At 34.0% G+C, this 18,227-nt stretch overlaps 1 protein-coding gene across 1 annotated transcript in view; it reads right to left on the bottom strand.

The window, feature by feature from the left end:
• Positions 1–1,267: 1,267 nt before the first annotated feature.
• Positions 1,268–18,227, bottom strand: part of PRSS12 (serine protease 12) — a 70,303-nt gene continuing 53,343 nt past the window's right edge. Inside the window, 8 exon segments of the mRNA XM_032224744.1 lie at positions 1,268–1,941; positions 3,088–3,365; positions 4,404–4,526; positions 6,116–6,194; positions 6,369–6,568; positions 11,781–11,922; positions 14,979–15,175; positions 17,401–17,542. Coding sequence (XP_032080635.1) covers positions 1,634–1,941; positions 3,088–3,365; positions 4,404–4,526; positions 6,116–6,194; positions 6,369–6,568; positions 11,781–11,922; positions 14,979–15,175; positions 17,401–17,542 — 1,469 coding nt within the window. The 3' untranslated portion in view covers positions 1,268–1,633.

The following is an 18,227-nucleotide window of genomic DNA, read 5'->3' as shown; positions in this document are numbered from 1 at the left end:
CCTCCTCACGTTCTAATGTAATGCAGGGCTGTCTTACGATTCCCCTTCCTCCCCCTCCTGCCACTCTGCAACGATGTCCCACCTCCTCCTTGTTATGGCAAGCAGCCAGATAGCGATGTCCCACCTCCTCTGGTACAGTGATCCAATGATAGGAATCACTGTGCCGTGTGTCATAGGAGGCGGGACATCATCATCACAGCGGGACATCAGCATCATGAGGTGAGTGAAGTATTTCATTGAATACACCGGTATTGTGTGATAATAATTTGTTATGCAGAGCAAATTTTTACAATGGCTACTGTATATTTAATGGGCACAGGCAGGCTGTATATGTTATTCAATGGGCAATGGCATTATTGGTATCTATTTTTATTTTTGAAATTTATCGGTAGCTGCTGCATTTCCCACCCTAGGCTTATACTCGAGTCAATAACTTTCCAGTTTTTTTGTGGTAAAATTAGGTGCCTCGGCTTATATTCGGGTCGGCCTATACTCGAGTATATACGGTACCAGTGCGCTGATTGTCTTGTTGCATATATCATTAAAATAATTCAATAATATTGAGATACAAAAAACTCAGTATCTACAGAACTGAAAAAAATCCATAAGTAGCACATTTCATTACATTAAATATTTTATATCCTAACCACTATGGTATGATATTACATTCAGTAGTAGTGTAAACTAGACATCATTTGGGGTATTTATGTCAAAACTAACAGCTTTTTCCTAACAATTCAGCATGCTGATGGTAAACTTTCATAATATTAGCATGTACTTAATGAAGTACTTGCTACCTTAGGAGCAGGGTTTTTTTTAAGGTCTTACTTAGTTTTAAACAATATTAGACAAATTAATCATATTCACAAAAAATAATGAAAAGAATCCATTAATTGCAAGGTTAAATATACTTTCTAAAATTAATTTGTAGATACGTTAAATATTTGATACATTTAATTTGGGCATAGTTCTGGTAATTCAAAATTGACCAAGAAATTTACAACAATTGTAAAAAGCTGCGGTAGTAGAATGCAACTATTAAAACGTAAGTATTGTTTGTTAGCACTGAGAAATAACTTGAAAGTGTGGCTGAAAAGTATAGGATTTTTATTCCAGAGCAGAGAACAAGCTATAGAAAACTATAGGATGACAGCATAAAAGTAAAGTCTGCTATATGATAATAAAATTTTAGTATATACTTAAAATGAATTGTGATAAAGGACATATTTAACCTGTTTATACCCTACCTTTACCCATCACATTAAAAACCATAATTTAATAAATATTACACAATCTTTACATTTTACAAGATATTTTATTTAACTGTTTTCATGTATAATGAAATGGGGGCAGGATAACTTCACCATAAAGATAAAACAGTATAAAGTCAGTTAAAAATTCATTATTTGAAACTAGTAGGGGTACAGTTCATTGTAGAAAATTTATCACAATACAAAATACTATATGTGAGAATCTTCTATGTAGAATGAGCTGATTTGTACAGCTGTAATCTACTGTTTTGTCTTGGTAGAATTACATGTTCAATCAAAATTACTTCTAGGATGAACTATTTTAATGTCCAAAAAGTTATATTCATTAAAAAAATGTATTTCTCCAGTGCGACAAAGGACATTCATAGTTTGGTTATGCTTCTTATCCAAGGTATAAAAAAGGAAACTTTGGTATAGACACCTGGAGAGTCTTTGACTCCACACCCATACCCCCAGGAAGTCACACCATACACAACCCAGATATTTCCTGGTTGTTCACACATTAATGGTCCACCACTGTCTCCCTGACAGCTGTCTACCTGTTTTTGTGCATGGAGGCTACCAGCACATAGCATTCTCCCTGTGAATTTTGTGTGATACCGTTCTTCACAAATTCTTTTAGGAATAAGAGGAATAGCAGCTTGTTGTAATGTTCTTGAGTATGCTCTACCTGATAGGAAAATATTGAAATTAAAATACTGAATATTAAAGAAATCCTTATTCTTAAAATTTTGTTTTATCAAATAACTGAAATATTAGCAAACAGCTCAAACATCAGTAAGGTCTCTGTTTATATCAAGAACACAGTAATACACAATCCTGCAAAAACAATTAGATGCTTACTGAATATTTTAAAACGGCTTGAAAGATAAAAAGTTTCTGGTGTTTCTTATATGCTACAGTAACGGAAATAAGCTTAATAGGAAGTTGTACTTTTATAGTCTTGCATTTAAACTTTGCATGCCTTTTTAGTAGGAACACGTATCTTCACAATTTAGGAAATATTTCCATTTCAAGTCTTAATTTGAAGAATGCATGGATTATAAAGAAGTTTCAAAATGCCTGATGGTGTTTAATTTTGCAGCAGAATGCGATGAAACAGGGGTGGTAGAGGAAAATAGGTAATTTTAAACTAGCCAGGTTTCAGTTTGACCATACAAGCAATCATTGATTAATGATAGTAATTCAGGCTGGAATTTATATCACTATGCAATGTCATAAAGTGTGATGTTACACGAACAATTAGCAACTACAATCCTAGCAGTCCTTCATTAACCAAATCCCAACTGTCATTAATTGAGGACTTCTTCCAATCCAAGCCATTCCAATTTTGTCCTTCCCAGCTCGGAGCCTTGCAATGTAAGGGACTGTCTCCTCTGCAATTCACTCCTGCTTATCCCTCTTCCATCTCTGCCTTTTTGTCAAATTGGATAAGGGGTCCATGTGGCCTTGGGAAGGTGGCCTGTTAGCAGCTGCCTTGCAAGTGCAAGATTAAATGTGCTTCAACTCGGGAGGAAGAATTGATAGCTGGGGATGGCAGGGACTGAAGAAGCGGCTAAAAGATATATAATTCTATATATATGTGTGTGTGTGTGTGTGTATTTATTTATATATATATAAATAAATATACACACACACACACATATATATATAAATATATACACACACACACACACACACACACACACACACACACACACACATATATATATATATATATATATATATATATATATATATATATATATATATACACACACACACACATATATATAAAAGTAAAAAAAAAAACCACACACACAACCCACAATCTTACCTGTATCACCCCAACCAGTGATGTAACAATTAGAAGCTTTATGTGGCCTCTCCCGCCTGAATGGCAAACAGGCAGGTAAAACATGAGCACTAAAACGAGTACATTGTTCGTGAAGCCCTTGCAACTTTACTAGTGCAATGTCATAGTCACTGTTATCAGGCCTATATTCTGGGTGTTGTACAATTTCTTGTACTCTAATTTCTTCTTCATACTCCTCAGGTACCAATGTGTGGTAGTCTCCAACACGTACCACATAGTTTCGAGTATTGTTGCCATACCTAAAAAGGCAAAAATAACAATCATTTCAATAACTTACCTAACGTACATTTTAAAAAATGTCCTTGTGTAGTATGAACATATGTAATCCATATTAAATAATATCTTCCTTTTTACCTATGTTGAAATATCCTAATAAACAGATTCTCATGCTAATGAAGATAAGAGATCATGAATTTACCAAAAGAACAATGTCAGGGTAATATATATATACTGTTTATAGCTGTTTAATTGACAGATTTTTTTCCATAATGTTTGCTCCACATTTCTTCATAAAGAATGCATCTTCGCATAAAATAAAATTATTTTACACCTAAGGCATCATGTGGGGAAAATTTCAAAAACTGACCATTTGTGCTGGACAATTGTTCAATATATCCGATACAGTTATTTCTTTAACACTTGCTTGCTACATGTAGACAATGTCAGGTTCACTTACCTTTTGCTAACAATTCTTAGATTCAACCAACTGATTAAATGGCAGCAAAATTCTGTAAGGTATCATTAATGCCTTGACTATATATAGTTTTTGGAAACTTAAAAGTACGTTTAGTAATAAAAGCCACTGCACCACTATGCAGCATATTGACCTTCAGGTTCAGGAACAAGTAACATAGCTTGGGAAAGCTTGAACGTTTTATCTCTTTTTTTCTGCTTGTTTGCAGAGTTACAGATTTACATCATATGTTTGTTCCATCAAATTTCCATCTGTTAATTGTATTCACAAGACATTTGGAAAGTGCCTAGTTGGGGGAAGCTGACTTATATCTACGGACAAACTTATTGATTTCCCTCTCAATTTCCATTCCTTCATTTTCATATATTTAAGTCAATCCAAGCTTTTCAGAATAATGAAGGCATTCCAGATTACAGAAGCAATGTAAAAATATGTGGAATGCTAATAAATTGTATGTGTTTTAAGAATTTAGCTAATGTTTCTTACAGCACAGTTTCAGAGCAAATACAGAATCCATATATTTTATTATTTTTGTCTTTCTGCATTATCATGCTAACACACTCTGTAAATTTTGCAACAATACCTCTTAAAACAATGTGCTGCAGTAAGCACCCAGCAACTGCTGATAAGAGTGGCACCACATAGAAGTCTTCCATCTCCATGGGATGATTTAATGCGCAATGCTATTTGCCAGGGCCAACCACCCCTAAATAACAGATATATATATAGATATAGATATAGATATGTAATTAATATGAAAGTTCCAAAGTTAAAAATAGAAATATATTTATGTATTTGTCTGAGTGCAAAAAAAATAGTGTTGTAGTCCATCTCGCAACAAACAGGACAAACAAACTTGTCCAACCACTTTATTCTGAATTTATCAAAGCATTCTTTCTACACCTCCATACTTATTGGGGGTGGAGGGAAGCAAACAAGCATTTTAGCAAGTTAGGTTTGCAATGTTATGGTCCTTTGGGGATTTAGATTAGTGGAAATAATGAGTGACAAATACTGAGGCATGTGAAAACACTTGCTAATTTTATAAATAAATTAAAAATATTATTTTAATATATGACACATTCATTTAAATTGAGAATGCTCCACATAGAAAAGTGAACAATTATACAGGTTTTTATCATCATTAATATAATGCATAAGAATAGACATTGAAAGCACAGCTGTCATCATATTCAAGGTATACCTTGTTAATTTTAGCTTCTCCATGCTCCACTTTTTTTTAAAATCAAAGGTATACTTCTGAAGGATTTGCATTTTAAAAAAACCAAAAATACTTTATGGAATTCTGCTCACACAAGAGAGACTTCATATCTGTTTGCCTCTGCAATTCTTCCATTGCATCTAATGTTTTACCAAAAATTGGGGACTCTCTGCAGCCATGTGTTAGAGAAATTGCAACCCAACATACCATTTTAAAATTAAATTAAGGTACTGCATACATGACTGTTTCTTCCAAATATGAAAATTTCATTTTTAGCAATTATAGAAGATGCCTAGTAAGTATTTAGCTAGCAATGGTATGTTCTCACTCCACAGACTCAGATTTTCACAGGTAAGCCAGGTGCATCTTCGGTTAATGAATTAGATTCTTCTTTTATATTTGATTGGTTTTGTATCACCAAGTTGGTGTCAACACATCACCTAGATTTTTTCTGAGATCATCTGTCCCTAACCTGATCCTTCTGGTCTTCCAACAGTGTGTCCATCACTGATGTACATGTAGTCCTTGACTTTCAATTAGTTGTTTAACGTTTAACTATTCAAAGTTATGGCTCCCTCAGAAACATTTCTTATGGCTTATAAGCACTTTTGGCCATTGCAAAATGTCAAGCCACACACACTTGTGGTCATCTAGGAGCATTGCAACCTATTCACATTTAAGACTGGTCCCAAATGCCCTGCAATCATGATAGATATTTACAACATTCTCTGCTGACTTCTCCAGAAACTCAGTGTGGAAACAGCAAGAAAGATTGCAAGCTGCTGCTGCCTGCTGAGAGGATTATCTCTCGTCTCTGGGGACTGGCAGAAAGAACTGTCTCTTGAGGGGAGATGCACTCCTTCAACTGGATGGAGAAACAGAGCTCAGATCTTGATGGTTTGAACACATTTTCTGCACTCCTTGGAAGCCATGCCCTTTAACCGGGCAACTATGCCATGGGAATCTGCCATAGGTAGGCCTGATGCAATCATAGTGTGGTGCTACACAAATGTAGGGGAGCCAGGGAAAGGGAAGCATGGCTTTGTGATTTTAATTTGGTATCTGTAATTTACCTTAAGGAGTTTTTTCCACCAATAATCCTTTTTTGGCGACGATGCAATATTCTTAAACCACATACTGAAGCAAGAGAATCTGAATAGGGCTCAAAGCAGAGAAGTTAAATTTTCCAACCAGTAGATACAGAGAGTACTTCAAAGGGCAAGCAAAGTGATCAAACAATTTCCTCCTAAAAACAACTCAAAAACTCCCCAATATTTCTTTACAATTTACAGAAAAGAGAATTATTGAACTTTATGTTCATTTCACCTTTACTACTGGATGATTTATTGATAAGATAGTCACAGATGACACCAGCATCTTCACTGTGACGACAATTATGTTTGCCAATATCCTGTTTAATGCAATCAGCAAGGGATCTTTCATTTCCTGTGCATTTCACATTATCCACATGAATGGGACCTTTTCCTTCCCCAAAATATGCCATAGTCCTTGCTCGTGATAAACCTCTGGAGGGCAAAAAAATGGGCAACTTTTAAGATAAATCATAATGGCAACAACAGATACATAATTCTTATTTCCCATGAATCACTAAACATCTGTAATTTTTCTCCACCATCTCTGCTAGCACTGTCCATTAGATGAGAAAGATTTATTACATTATTTTTCAAATGGTCATTTTATTTAACATATTAATAATTTTCAAAGACTATAGGTAACCATGTTTCTATAAAGAATTTTTCACCAGATTGATTTAATACTAGAGAATAATGATATAATGATTTCTTTTGTTATTTGCGTGATTATACAAAGTTTTACTTAACAATTAATTTTTAATAATTTTGTTGCTAATAGCTTCATTTTAAAAATAATCTAAGACTATCAAAATTAGTAGCAATTTTCACTGAGAGCAACTATTTCCATCCATCCATCAGAAAGAAAGCAGATCATATTATATACTAACCCAAACAAAACTTCTGAATTCTTCATCTGACAAAAATCTGACAGATAATTAATAAATATATCTTGTAGATGTTCTCATCTCAAGACTCAGTTTGTACTACATACCTCAAAACTCTGATCTAATAAGGGAATGGGAAAGAGAAAGAAGCAAAACGTGCTCTTTCCCATTCTTGCTACCTTTATTAGATCAGAGGTTTTGTTTTAAAAAAAGGATACATGCCTAATTAATAAACTTAATCATTTTATTTTGCAAGGAATAATAATAGTTTATGTTATTTGTAGATTTGAAAAATAGTCATCACTTTACTTGCTATACATAAGAACTAAGCTATAAATAATCTGATAACATGGTATGGTTCTTCAATACTATGTTAGTCATTTGATCCAATATAATATTTGTATTAGACTGTATCTCAAATCTGCAGAAATTTATTTATTCAATAAGATCAAGTCAGTAATACTATTTGTAAATGAAGTTTAATCACTATTTATCTATGTAATCACTATTATGAAATAATACTACCTATCTTTTACAAACTAAGCACATCTCATGAGAGGTTGTATAAATGTACAAAGCATTCTAATTGAGGATTTTTCTAAGAAACTTTTTAAGCATATAGCTGCATTTTACTAAAATAAAAAAGAATTAAGCATCTCATAGCTTTAGCCCTTTTATTGTGTCTTAATCCTAGTGAAGGAAATGAAGATGCCACAGTAAAATAGAAAATAATTAGTAACTTAGTAAGTATTATAATGTTAACATTTTAGGTATTAAAATGCTTTATAATTCAAATATTTTTACTAAAATGGATATTTTATGCAATTTAGTTAACTAGTTATAACTGGTGTTATAGAAGCAATAAAGAAAAAAGTGTTCAGTAAAATTCCAGTAGTCCAGTGCCCAGAACTAAATTGCCCACAAATGTTGATCGGCATGATTTGCATTTATAGACTCTAAGACAAATACATAGCAGATCTTTTCTTGTTTGGAAAATTCTCTCTTCACATTTAACCTTTGACTGTTTGCAGATATTCAAAGGATTGTATAATTGAATACAACTGTATAATTCCCCTACAACTGTTCAAGTGTGTGTGTGTGTGTGTGTGTGTGTGTGTGTATATATATACATACATACATACATACATACATACATACATATACATACATACATATATATATATATATATATACATATATATATATATATATATATATACATACATATATATATATATATACATATATATATACATATACATATATATATATATATATACATATATATATATATACACATATATATATGTGTGTGTGTGTGTGTGTGTGTGTGTTTTCTGAGGTTTTCGCGGGTGTTAGTATGTAGGTCTCTAGTTGTTCGGGTTTTCTCCCGCGTAGAATTGGAGATGTCTTGGCGATGTTTTGACGAAGTCTCATTCGTCATCTTCAGGCGGCTTCAGACTACTTCAGGTTTGGTGTTTCCAGGAGTAGTGGGAGATCTCGGCCGAGATCTCACACTACTCCTGGAAACACCAAACCTGAAGTAGTCTGAAGCCGCCTGAAGATGACGAATGAGACTTTGTCGAAACGTCGCCAAGACATCTCCAATTCTACGCGGGAGAAAACCCGAACAACTAGAGACCTATATATATATATATATATATATATATATATATATATATATATATATATATATATATATATATATATATATATATATATATATATATATATATATATATATATAAATAAATGCAGGCAGCAATGTAAGAGTTTGTGTGAGCAACTAAATAATTTTATGCATTTATAAGCTTCAATTACTCAGTTTTCTAAAGGGAAGTTATTCACTCTGAACAGGCATTGCTTATGTTACTTTTAAATACTTACTATAAGCAAAATAGATTCACAGGTCTCCCACTTTCCTTTCATTCATTGCTTCAATATTTTTCAATAAGCAACAAAAAATGATACAAAAATCAATATTTTAAAGGTAATGTTCTTGAACTTCCACCTGGTATCTCATATGGCTTAGTCAATACGCAACAGAAATCTCTTACTTGGCCATGTGTCTCAATCCCCTATTCCCCCAAAAAATTCAAAATCACAAACTCTGCAATATATCTTTAATTCTTAAAATTGTGGTTAATAAACTATGTGAATTTTCATTAATAGAATTATCATATAAACAACAGCCCCGAAGGAAATAGTATATACATTAAATCACTCTGTTATACATTATATGTATTTCTTCTGACTCTTATTAGATCACATATGGCTAATTTTTCCTACTAACCAAACATTTTTCTCATGACACACTGCCCCCTTTCCCATTTGTCTGAACATAGTTATCTCAAAGGCCTTATGTACTGAAAAGAAAAGCTTTCAGCAGGTGATGTGACCAGGGTTAGCTTCCACATAAAATATTTATCTATGCTGGCCATCTGGGCCAATTTGTCTAAAACTCAACTGTGATCGCAAAACCATGTGCAATTATTGTTGCCTGCTAGAGATGAATGCTTCTTCTTTAGCCAGCTGGACATACAACAAAAAGTGTGTAAATAAAATATTTTTGTTTTATTTCAACATAGATTATACTATGTTGACAATAGTGTCTTGAAATTAAATGACACTTTTAGAAACAGGAGAAGCTATTGTTTTAAAAAATGATTAAAGCACTTTGGGAGGAAAGTTGGATTCAGTTTTGAGTCAGCCGAATCACATTTAAGAAACATTAGAATGTGAAATTAGTACAGTAAGGAATTAATTTTATAGATCAAGCACAGAAAACAAGCAACATAGTTTGGGAGAAGTCTTTTTTTTTTTAAAAAAAAAAAAAGGTGTTTATTTGCATAATTGTTTTTGTCTTGTTTAATTTAGATATGTTTTCTACCTTCTTGGTAGAAAAAAAACTTTAACCCAAAGAAATATTAATTATTAATTTAATTTCTATGCTGCCGATCTCTCTATTAAACCATCTATTATAGAAGCTGTTAAAAAAAATTAAGAAGCTTAAACATTCATATGGTGTGCACAAGTGGGATTCAACTGGTTCTCATCGGGGTTTGCCTGAATTAGTTAATTGCTTATGCAGTTCGGAGAACCGGTTAAAAGTAAAGTGCGAGAGGTTTCCACATCCCCACCCCACTCCTCTCTCCCTCCCTCCCTTCAGTTAATAGCTTCACTTAACAGTTGCAGCTGGAATGCAGCCAATACACACTGAAGTTAATAAACAATAGAAACTGCCAGGATTTGGGCAGGGAAATCCATCAATCACCTATCTAGGGATGGGATTAACCTCTTGTCTTCAGGAAGAAGGACAAGATTACAAACATTTTCATTATAAAGAGTATTAAGTAACACTTCTGTGATCAACTGATACTCCCTGGAGTTTCCTAAGACCTTTTATAGCTGCTGCAGTGTTCACTACTTCTTGTTTCTTCCTGGGGGAAAAGATACAAGAGGGACAATGATGCAGCTTCTCTTAGTTGCTGTGTGTTTGCTTTGGGGTTGACTTTTTTTAAAAAAAAGAGGAATGGCTGTTTTAAGTTTTTTGCATTGTTTTAGTGGTGCCTGGCACTAACCTTTTGGGGTGTAATTCCCTCACTCTTTTTTAAAGCCTCTAGTGATGGAGCACCCACAATTTCTGAAGGCACGCTATTCCATTGGTTGAATGATCTCACCCTTAGGAAATTTCTCCTTAGTCCTAGGTTGCTTCCCTCTTTGGTTAGATTCCATTGTTTCTTGTGCCTTTTGGTGCTTTGGAAAATAGATTCATTCCCTCATCTTTGTAGGAGCCCCTCAAATTTCCTGACAGAACAATTAATCCATGAAACAACTTTCTCCAGAAGTTGTAAATGCTCCAACATTGGAAGTTTTTAAGAAGTGATTGGAAAACCATTTGTCTGAAGTGGTGTAGGGTTTCCTGCCTAAGCAGGGGGTTGAACTAAAAGACCTCCAAAGTCCTTTCCAACTCTGTATTCTATTTTATTCTAAATATTGGAACAATGCTATTTCATTGTACTATTTTATTGTGAGTTGGACTAAGGAGAAATTTCCTAAGGATGAGACCAAGCAAGTTGGCCACGGCCAACCAGTCACATCACCCATTTCCCACAGAAAGGGAGCCACAAAACCTGGGTAGGTGTGGCTGGGGTAGGTGTGACTCAGTGGGAGTGACATTGAGTTGGTCATGCCCACCCACTCACATGACCACTCAGCCATGCCCACCCACTCACATGACAACCAAGCCACCCCCACAGAACCAGTAGTAAAAAAAATTGAATCCCACCACTGGGGGTATGGGGGTGTAATCCTTGTTGTAGCAATCCCTTTTAAATAACATTTTCATGAAATTAATGCATAATATATCAGATGAAGAAATTACTAGTTGATAGGAGTTTAGACCTCACTTGGACCACACTCTTTGGGAATTGACTGAACTGTAATTAAGTTCCTCTGTGCATATTTAATTTAATTCTGGACACACACACATACTAAATGTATGTATGTACAAATGTGAACGGCATAAATGGGTGAGAGATAAAAGGATTGCTGATGATTTTGTGTAGTGATAGGCAGAGTAGACATACATACATTCAAACAATCTATATTTCTTATTTTTACTATTAAGACAATATTAAAATGACAAAACAGTAAAGGGAAAACAGCAGTTATCTTAATATATGATAATATCAATATGTTAAACTGTTAATCTGGCACAAATGATAGATTATGCTCTGATCTCTGAAAACTGATCTTACTTGTAGCCTAATTGTCGACATACCACAGCTGCATCCTTATCAGACCATCCATCATCACAAATTGTGCCCCACTGGCCATTAATATAGATCTCCACTCGGCCCTCTTTCTTATTCTCACCATCCATCAATCTGATAGGAGGCCCTGGGAATAGATTAATAACTATTGACATGGCAGCACCAGTAGCAACACTCTCAAAACATTCAAGGAAAGTTGTTAACTAGGAATAAACATTCCAATTTGAGAAAAATATGTTTTCTGAATCTATGGGGGGGGGGGGGGACTTGAAATCTGAATTAACCTTTATTTTTTTTAAAAAAAACATCAAGGTTGCAAACTAACGTACACAAAGAAAACATTTTAAATGTAAAGTCTTGGGAAACCCAAACAAAAAAACCCCAATGTATGATCAGCAATTGAACACATAAAATTTATTTTTCAGATAACACATATCAAAACCAGTTTTCATGAGTATAATCACAATGTCAGGCAAATATGTGCATGCTGTGATCATTTACTCTTAACCAGAACACTTTCATATCTATGATTTGGTGAAGTTGTTTTATTTTGCATTTTGCCACATCATCTAAATGGCCTTGAACATTCACTCACAAAACTTTTCAGCCTTCAATGGGAATTTTACAAAATGGGCTTTCAGAAATGTATTATTTCTTCACTACTCTTTCAGAGAACTTTAATAGTCAAAGTTATCAATGTTATACAAGGACCTATTAAACATAATGAATGCATTATACTATACTATACTTTTCCTCCAAAATCTAGCAGAAGTATTATAGGAAAGACCACGAGTACTAAGATTTTATTATATTTAGAAAATTAAAAATTTAACTTTTTAAACAGAACATTAACGAACAAAAACAACCAAGAATTTTCTATCTACGGAGATTCAATGATATACAGTTCTCACCTTTTAATCTTTTCTTTTTCTCCGAAACCTAATACATATAATTTTATACACATATACTAAAAATGATTCTTAGTGAATATTCTTTGATAAATACATATAGTCAAGACTGTGAATAGGTACATTTCAGAGACTGCTGGATTTCAGCTCTCCTGACCATTATTCCTAGTGCTGACTGATTTGATATTTGGATTCCAATAATCTTTGAGTGTCCAAGCTTCTCACTCCTGGAATATTAAAATGTCTTTACTGACTGCTCATGATGATACTCCACTGTTTATAGTACAGTATTATTATGTTTTGATATATACAACATATGGCACCATGAAGTGAATGTGGCCTCAGTTATGGTTATACATAACTTTTTAGTGCAAAAATAGATTTGCAATCATAAAGTAACCATGTCAATCAGCTCTAATAAGTAATGAACTGTTTACCTAGTTCATAATGTTAAGCCGGAGCAAAACTGATCAGCCTTTATGGAAGAGTGAAGTAGTGGGTGAATATTCTCAATTTAATTCTGGAAATCTTTATGCTCTTAAAATGTTTTATTTATTTTTACCCAACTGAATTCTGTTTAATGGGACTATTTCTAGAAAACCTGATTCAGAAAAAGAAGAAACAATGTGACAATATATCTGTCAAGGTTTAATTCATTCAAAACATTTGTAATAGAAATCAAATTAAATGAAACTCTGATTTCTGCAATCTTGGTTAATTTATTTGCACATCAGTAAAGGGCTCGCTTTAAGAAAATAATGATGTATAATGTAAATATAAGTGCATATTTCTTGTGAAAAGACACAGGGCATAAAATATAGAAAAGTTCATTTTTGGTGAACTGACTTTTACTACTTGGAATATTGTTTGAAAACTATAAAAGTAATATAAGTCTCAATACTGAAAAAGGAATTTTACCATATGGATCTATTTAACCAAAAGATAACATACCATTTTTATTTCCAGACAGATTCAGTTTTATGCATTATGAGCACTGCAACACAAATCCATGTGTTTATGTAAACTGGCACCAAAATGTGAATTCCATTCTTAGAAATATACTTTGTCTCCCCTACATAGACATGCTATTGGATAATAACACATTTGGGATATTAGAAAGTTTAAAAAGAAAGCAGTGAAGAGAGTCAGGAGCAGACAAAGAACACAGCTATGGAAATAAATTGGAAGTTTTAGTTCAGGTTTTTAATCTTATAGTAGACTTAATTGTTTAACAATATGCTTGAAGATATTAGCTATGGGGGTTAGCAAATATTCAACAGATGTTTTATTAGGATAAGAGATGCTCACTCTAAATTGCCTTAACTGTTTAAAAATGTTTGTGTACATTTTTAAATTCTAATCTTTTGCTATATTTCAAGGTAGTTAGAACAAACTAGAAAACCTACTCTATATTATATTTGATTCATATCAGGTTTCATTCAGGGGTTCAATATCCAATACACAGTACTCTCTCCTTATTTTTCCCCAAATAATTACCCTGAGACATAGGCTGGACTCAGCTACAATGACTGCTTAAAGTCATCAAGATTCTGTGTATAAGAGTAGACTCAAACATGGTTCCTTCCTGTTTACAGTCCAGCACTTGATTATCACATCACAGTGGCTTTCAGTGTCTCTCCCCCCCCCCCTTTGTTTTTTGCAATGCTTGGGCATTGAAGCTTGTAAGGTACCATTATTGCCAACTTTTAAAAAGACTAAAAATAAACATTTTTACGAAAACATTTCTCTAATAGAGCAATTGTTCTGCACAGAAGTCATGTTAAGATTAGAGTTTCTTATTTTGAAGGAAGACTCTGCTGTTTTTGCCTGCATGTAATATTTTTAATACCTCCTAATGCAAGGAAAACATATATTCTTTTTATCAAACCCAGGCTGTTGAATCCATTCTGCCTGGGATTATTTTATCAAACAATATCTTCAATAGACTTGATAATAAGTTTCTTGTTTAACTGGAAAATCCAGCAATAGAAATGGAGATCTCTGATTGCTAATCATTTGCTTCTCCAACTGGTGCTTTCCAAATGCAATAGGACAAGAAACTTCATGATGAATGAGAATTCTAAGCCCAATAGTTTCAATACAGTTGAGGGATATCTAATTTTCAGACTAATTTTCCAGTCTCTCCTCCCAGAGACTACAAAACACCATTTAATGTTTTGGAATCAGACGTCCATGTAAAAAAGAATTCCTTTCTTGTGAGATGGGCAGCTCTACATATATGATGAATAAATAAATACAATAAAAGGTAATTTACCTAACAAGGCTTTGTGGCTGTCATTATGTCGATAGCAATTTATACTAATATCTTCCTGGTGGCTGCAATCATGCTGTCCCCAGTCCCCCTTAGAACATTGTAGAATGTTAAACTCTTTTCCAGAGCAGGTAATGTCATCGAGCCAGATGGGTCCTGTATTTTCTTCTAAGAAGCGTTCTGAAACAATTTTCCCATTCCTGTTTACATAGACATTAGCACTTGCACAGTTATAATACATACCATAAATATATTCCATGATCAGTCTTGATTTCATTGATATCTATTGTATTTTGAATAAGAATTTTTCTTTTTTCCCCCACTTTTAAATTAGGCTTGTTGGTAGAATCCATGGCTATATTTATTAATGCTCAAACTCAATATATTATTCTGACATATTTCATCATTGATATCTGCTATAAATGTAATGTTGTTTAACTATTCCTTTAAACTATGTTCATAAATGTAATATATTAAACCCATATATATTCTCTCCTCATTCCCTTTCTTCTGCACTGTGAATTTCTCTGCAGGGTCTAATAAGACATAGCATTAAATCAGTGACCTTAGGTAGCCAGAAGTCAAACTGCTAACAACAATCTATTGAATAAACTGCAGTTGGCTCGGATCATACATCATGCAAAGCCATAAACCAGAACTTTCAAATGAAAATAGCTGGGATTGCATACTATGCTTCTAAGCCAAAATGAAATCAATCAAATTATGCTTTAGAGCAATGTATGAATACTGTGAGAGGGTGAATGAGAGTTCAACATTTTGGAATATATATAATATGAAGTCTGGATTGTATGAATTTTGTTTCCAGATTCAGTTCAAGGTGCTGGTATTGGTCTTTAAAGACTTAACGTATTTTTCGGAGTATAAGACACACCTTTTTCCCTCAAAAAAGAGGCTGAAAATCTGGGTGCATCTTATACACTAAATACAGCATTTTGGGCCTTCCGAAGCCCCACCCCCTTTGCAAAAATGGCTATGCATAGCCTTTAGGAGGCGTCCAGAGTGCTACTGGGGGCTGGGGAGGGCAGAAATGAACAAAAAATGGGCCATTTTTTTTCTCGTTTTTGCCCCACTCAGCCCCCTGCAGCACTCTATAAGCCTCCTAAAGGCCATTCATGCCCTTTTTTGACTAAAAACAGGCTCATTTTGCGAGAAATGGGCCATTTCTTGCTCATTTTGCCCTTCCCAACCCCCAGAAGCACTCTACAAGTCTCTTAAAGGATATGGATGCCACTTTGTTGACAAAAACATGGACCCATTTTTGTGAAAAACGAGCCATTTTTGGGAGGTCTGCAAAGTGCAAAACCTTTTTTAATTTGCCTCTTCAAAATCTTGGTGCAAATCTTATACTCCGGTCCGTCTTATACTCCAAAAAATATGGAGATGACATGGTTTTTTTTGTCTCTTTTGGATTCAATCTGCCCAGCTCACCAGATCCAATAGAATGGGCATGTTATGGGTTCCAAGCTTCATTTGGCAATTTCTACTATGGTGCCCACAATGTGAATTTTTTCCCCTGCAAAGAAAGTCTCATCACTGTGGATGATCATTTTGAAGATCATCAAGACCTGGTTATACCAGCAGGCCTGGGAACCCCAAGGGATGGGTGAATTATTGAGGTAGCTCCTTTATTGTTAATATACCTCTGCCTATTAATTCCTTTCTTCATTTGTCTTTATTGGTTTTTAATGGTTTTAGATAACTGTTTTACAGTTTTACTGGATTGCGGTAGGCAACCCAAAGTCACTTTCTGTAAAATGGATTTGCCGTATAGTTGATTAATACAGTGTTTTTCAACCACTGTGCCGTGGCACACTAGTGTGCCGTGACATAGTGTAAGGTGTGCCGTGGGAGAATTACTTTATATATAGTCAATATAGGCACAGAGTTAAATTTTTTTAACATTTTCTAATGGTGGTGTGCCTCGTGATTTTTTTCATGAAAAAAGTGTGCCTTTGCACAAAAAAGGTTGAAAAACACTGGATTAATAATTACATAAAAATAAAATGATCTTACAAATGTCCAGGTTGCTTGCCCAAAGCATAGCAATCCTGAGCTCAGTATTTCCTCAATTATGGTCTCAATTTCTGTGTTAATATTAGAATCTGAATATTCTCATAACAAATTGTTCATTCATTACAATTTCCAATACAGAAGAGTCAAGCTGAATTATGGTTCACGTTGCAAAAATAAGTAAATAAAGATAATAATTCTTGCCCTTTTTTCCAACCAGAGTTAGGTTTTAAAAAATTAATTTCACTCTTCTTTGTTGTATCATTTCAAGGCCACAGTATTAAACAAGTAGATTTTGATCAGAAAGCAAAGAAGCAAAGCTGGTGCAATTCCCTGAACTATTATCAGTATTGCTCAGCATAATCATTAGTAGCTTCACATAAATGCAGCTTACTTAAAGCCCAGTTGTCGACAAACCACCTGCGTATTCCATTCAGTCCATCCATCATCACAGACTGTGCCCCATTGCCCATTATAAAGCACCTCCAGCCGTCCCTCATGATTGCTTTTTCCAGCAACTAGTCGAACTGCACCATCTGTGGCATTCAAAATTAGAGTGTATTTTAGTTATGTTGCTATTACAGAAAAGAAACTGCACTACAAAATAGAACAATTATAGGCTAGATAATAACTTTTTGCATCATTTAAATGAAAAACAATGTTAGAGGAACACTGATATTGAATTTCCTACTAAAATATTTTAATAAAATTGGAGTGCATTGGTTTTATTTGTATTGTGTCTACCCAAGCACCTCTGCATGCTGTTGTTGTTGTTGTTGTTGTTGTTGTGTAATTCCTCAACCCAGATGCTCATAATTTATGAGACAAAACTGTATAGACAAAAATAAAAGAGAGGATAATTTATATCCTTAACTTGTGCCTTTCTGTTAAATCCCACACAAACAAATGTCCTTTCACTCACTAATCTACACTGCCTAAGGACTGTAATTAAGTTAAATTAGACACAAAACAGTCAGGGAAAACCAGAATATTTTTAGAATAAATGGCAGGAACGTCTTCATGTGGAACATGGAGTTTCTGAATCATTGGCATTCTTCAAAGTTCACAGAACCAGAGCTACTCCATTACTAAGTCATTTCAATGGAAAACCTTCTAGGGAAGCAAATCATCCTTTAAAAAAATCAATAGGTACTTGAAAATGTTTAGGTTAAATACAGGATATGCTAAAGAGAAGATAAACAGAAGTTGCACAACTGTTTA

The sequence above is a fragment of the Thamnophis elegans genome, chromosome 9, assembly GCF_009769535.1.
Source record: "Thamnophis elegans isolate rThaEle1 chromosome 9, rThaEle1.pri, whole genome shotgun sequence".
Lineage (NCBI taxonomy): Eukaryota > Metazoa > Chordata > Lepidosauria > Squamata > Colubridae > Thamnophis > Thamnophis elegans.
This window is presented reverse-complemented; position numbering and strand designations above follow the sequence as displayed.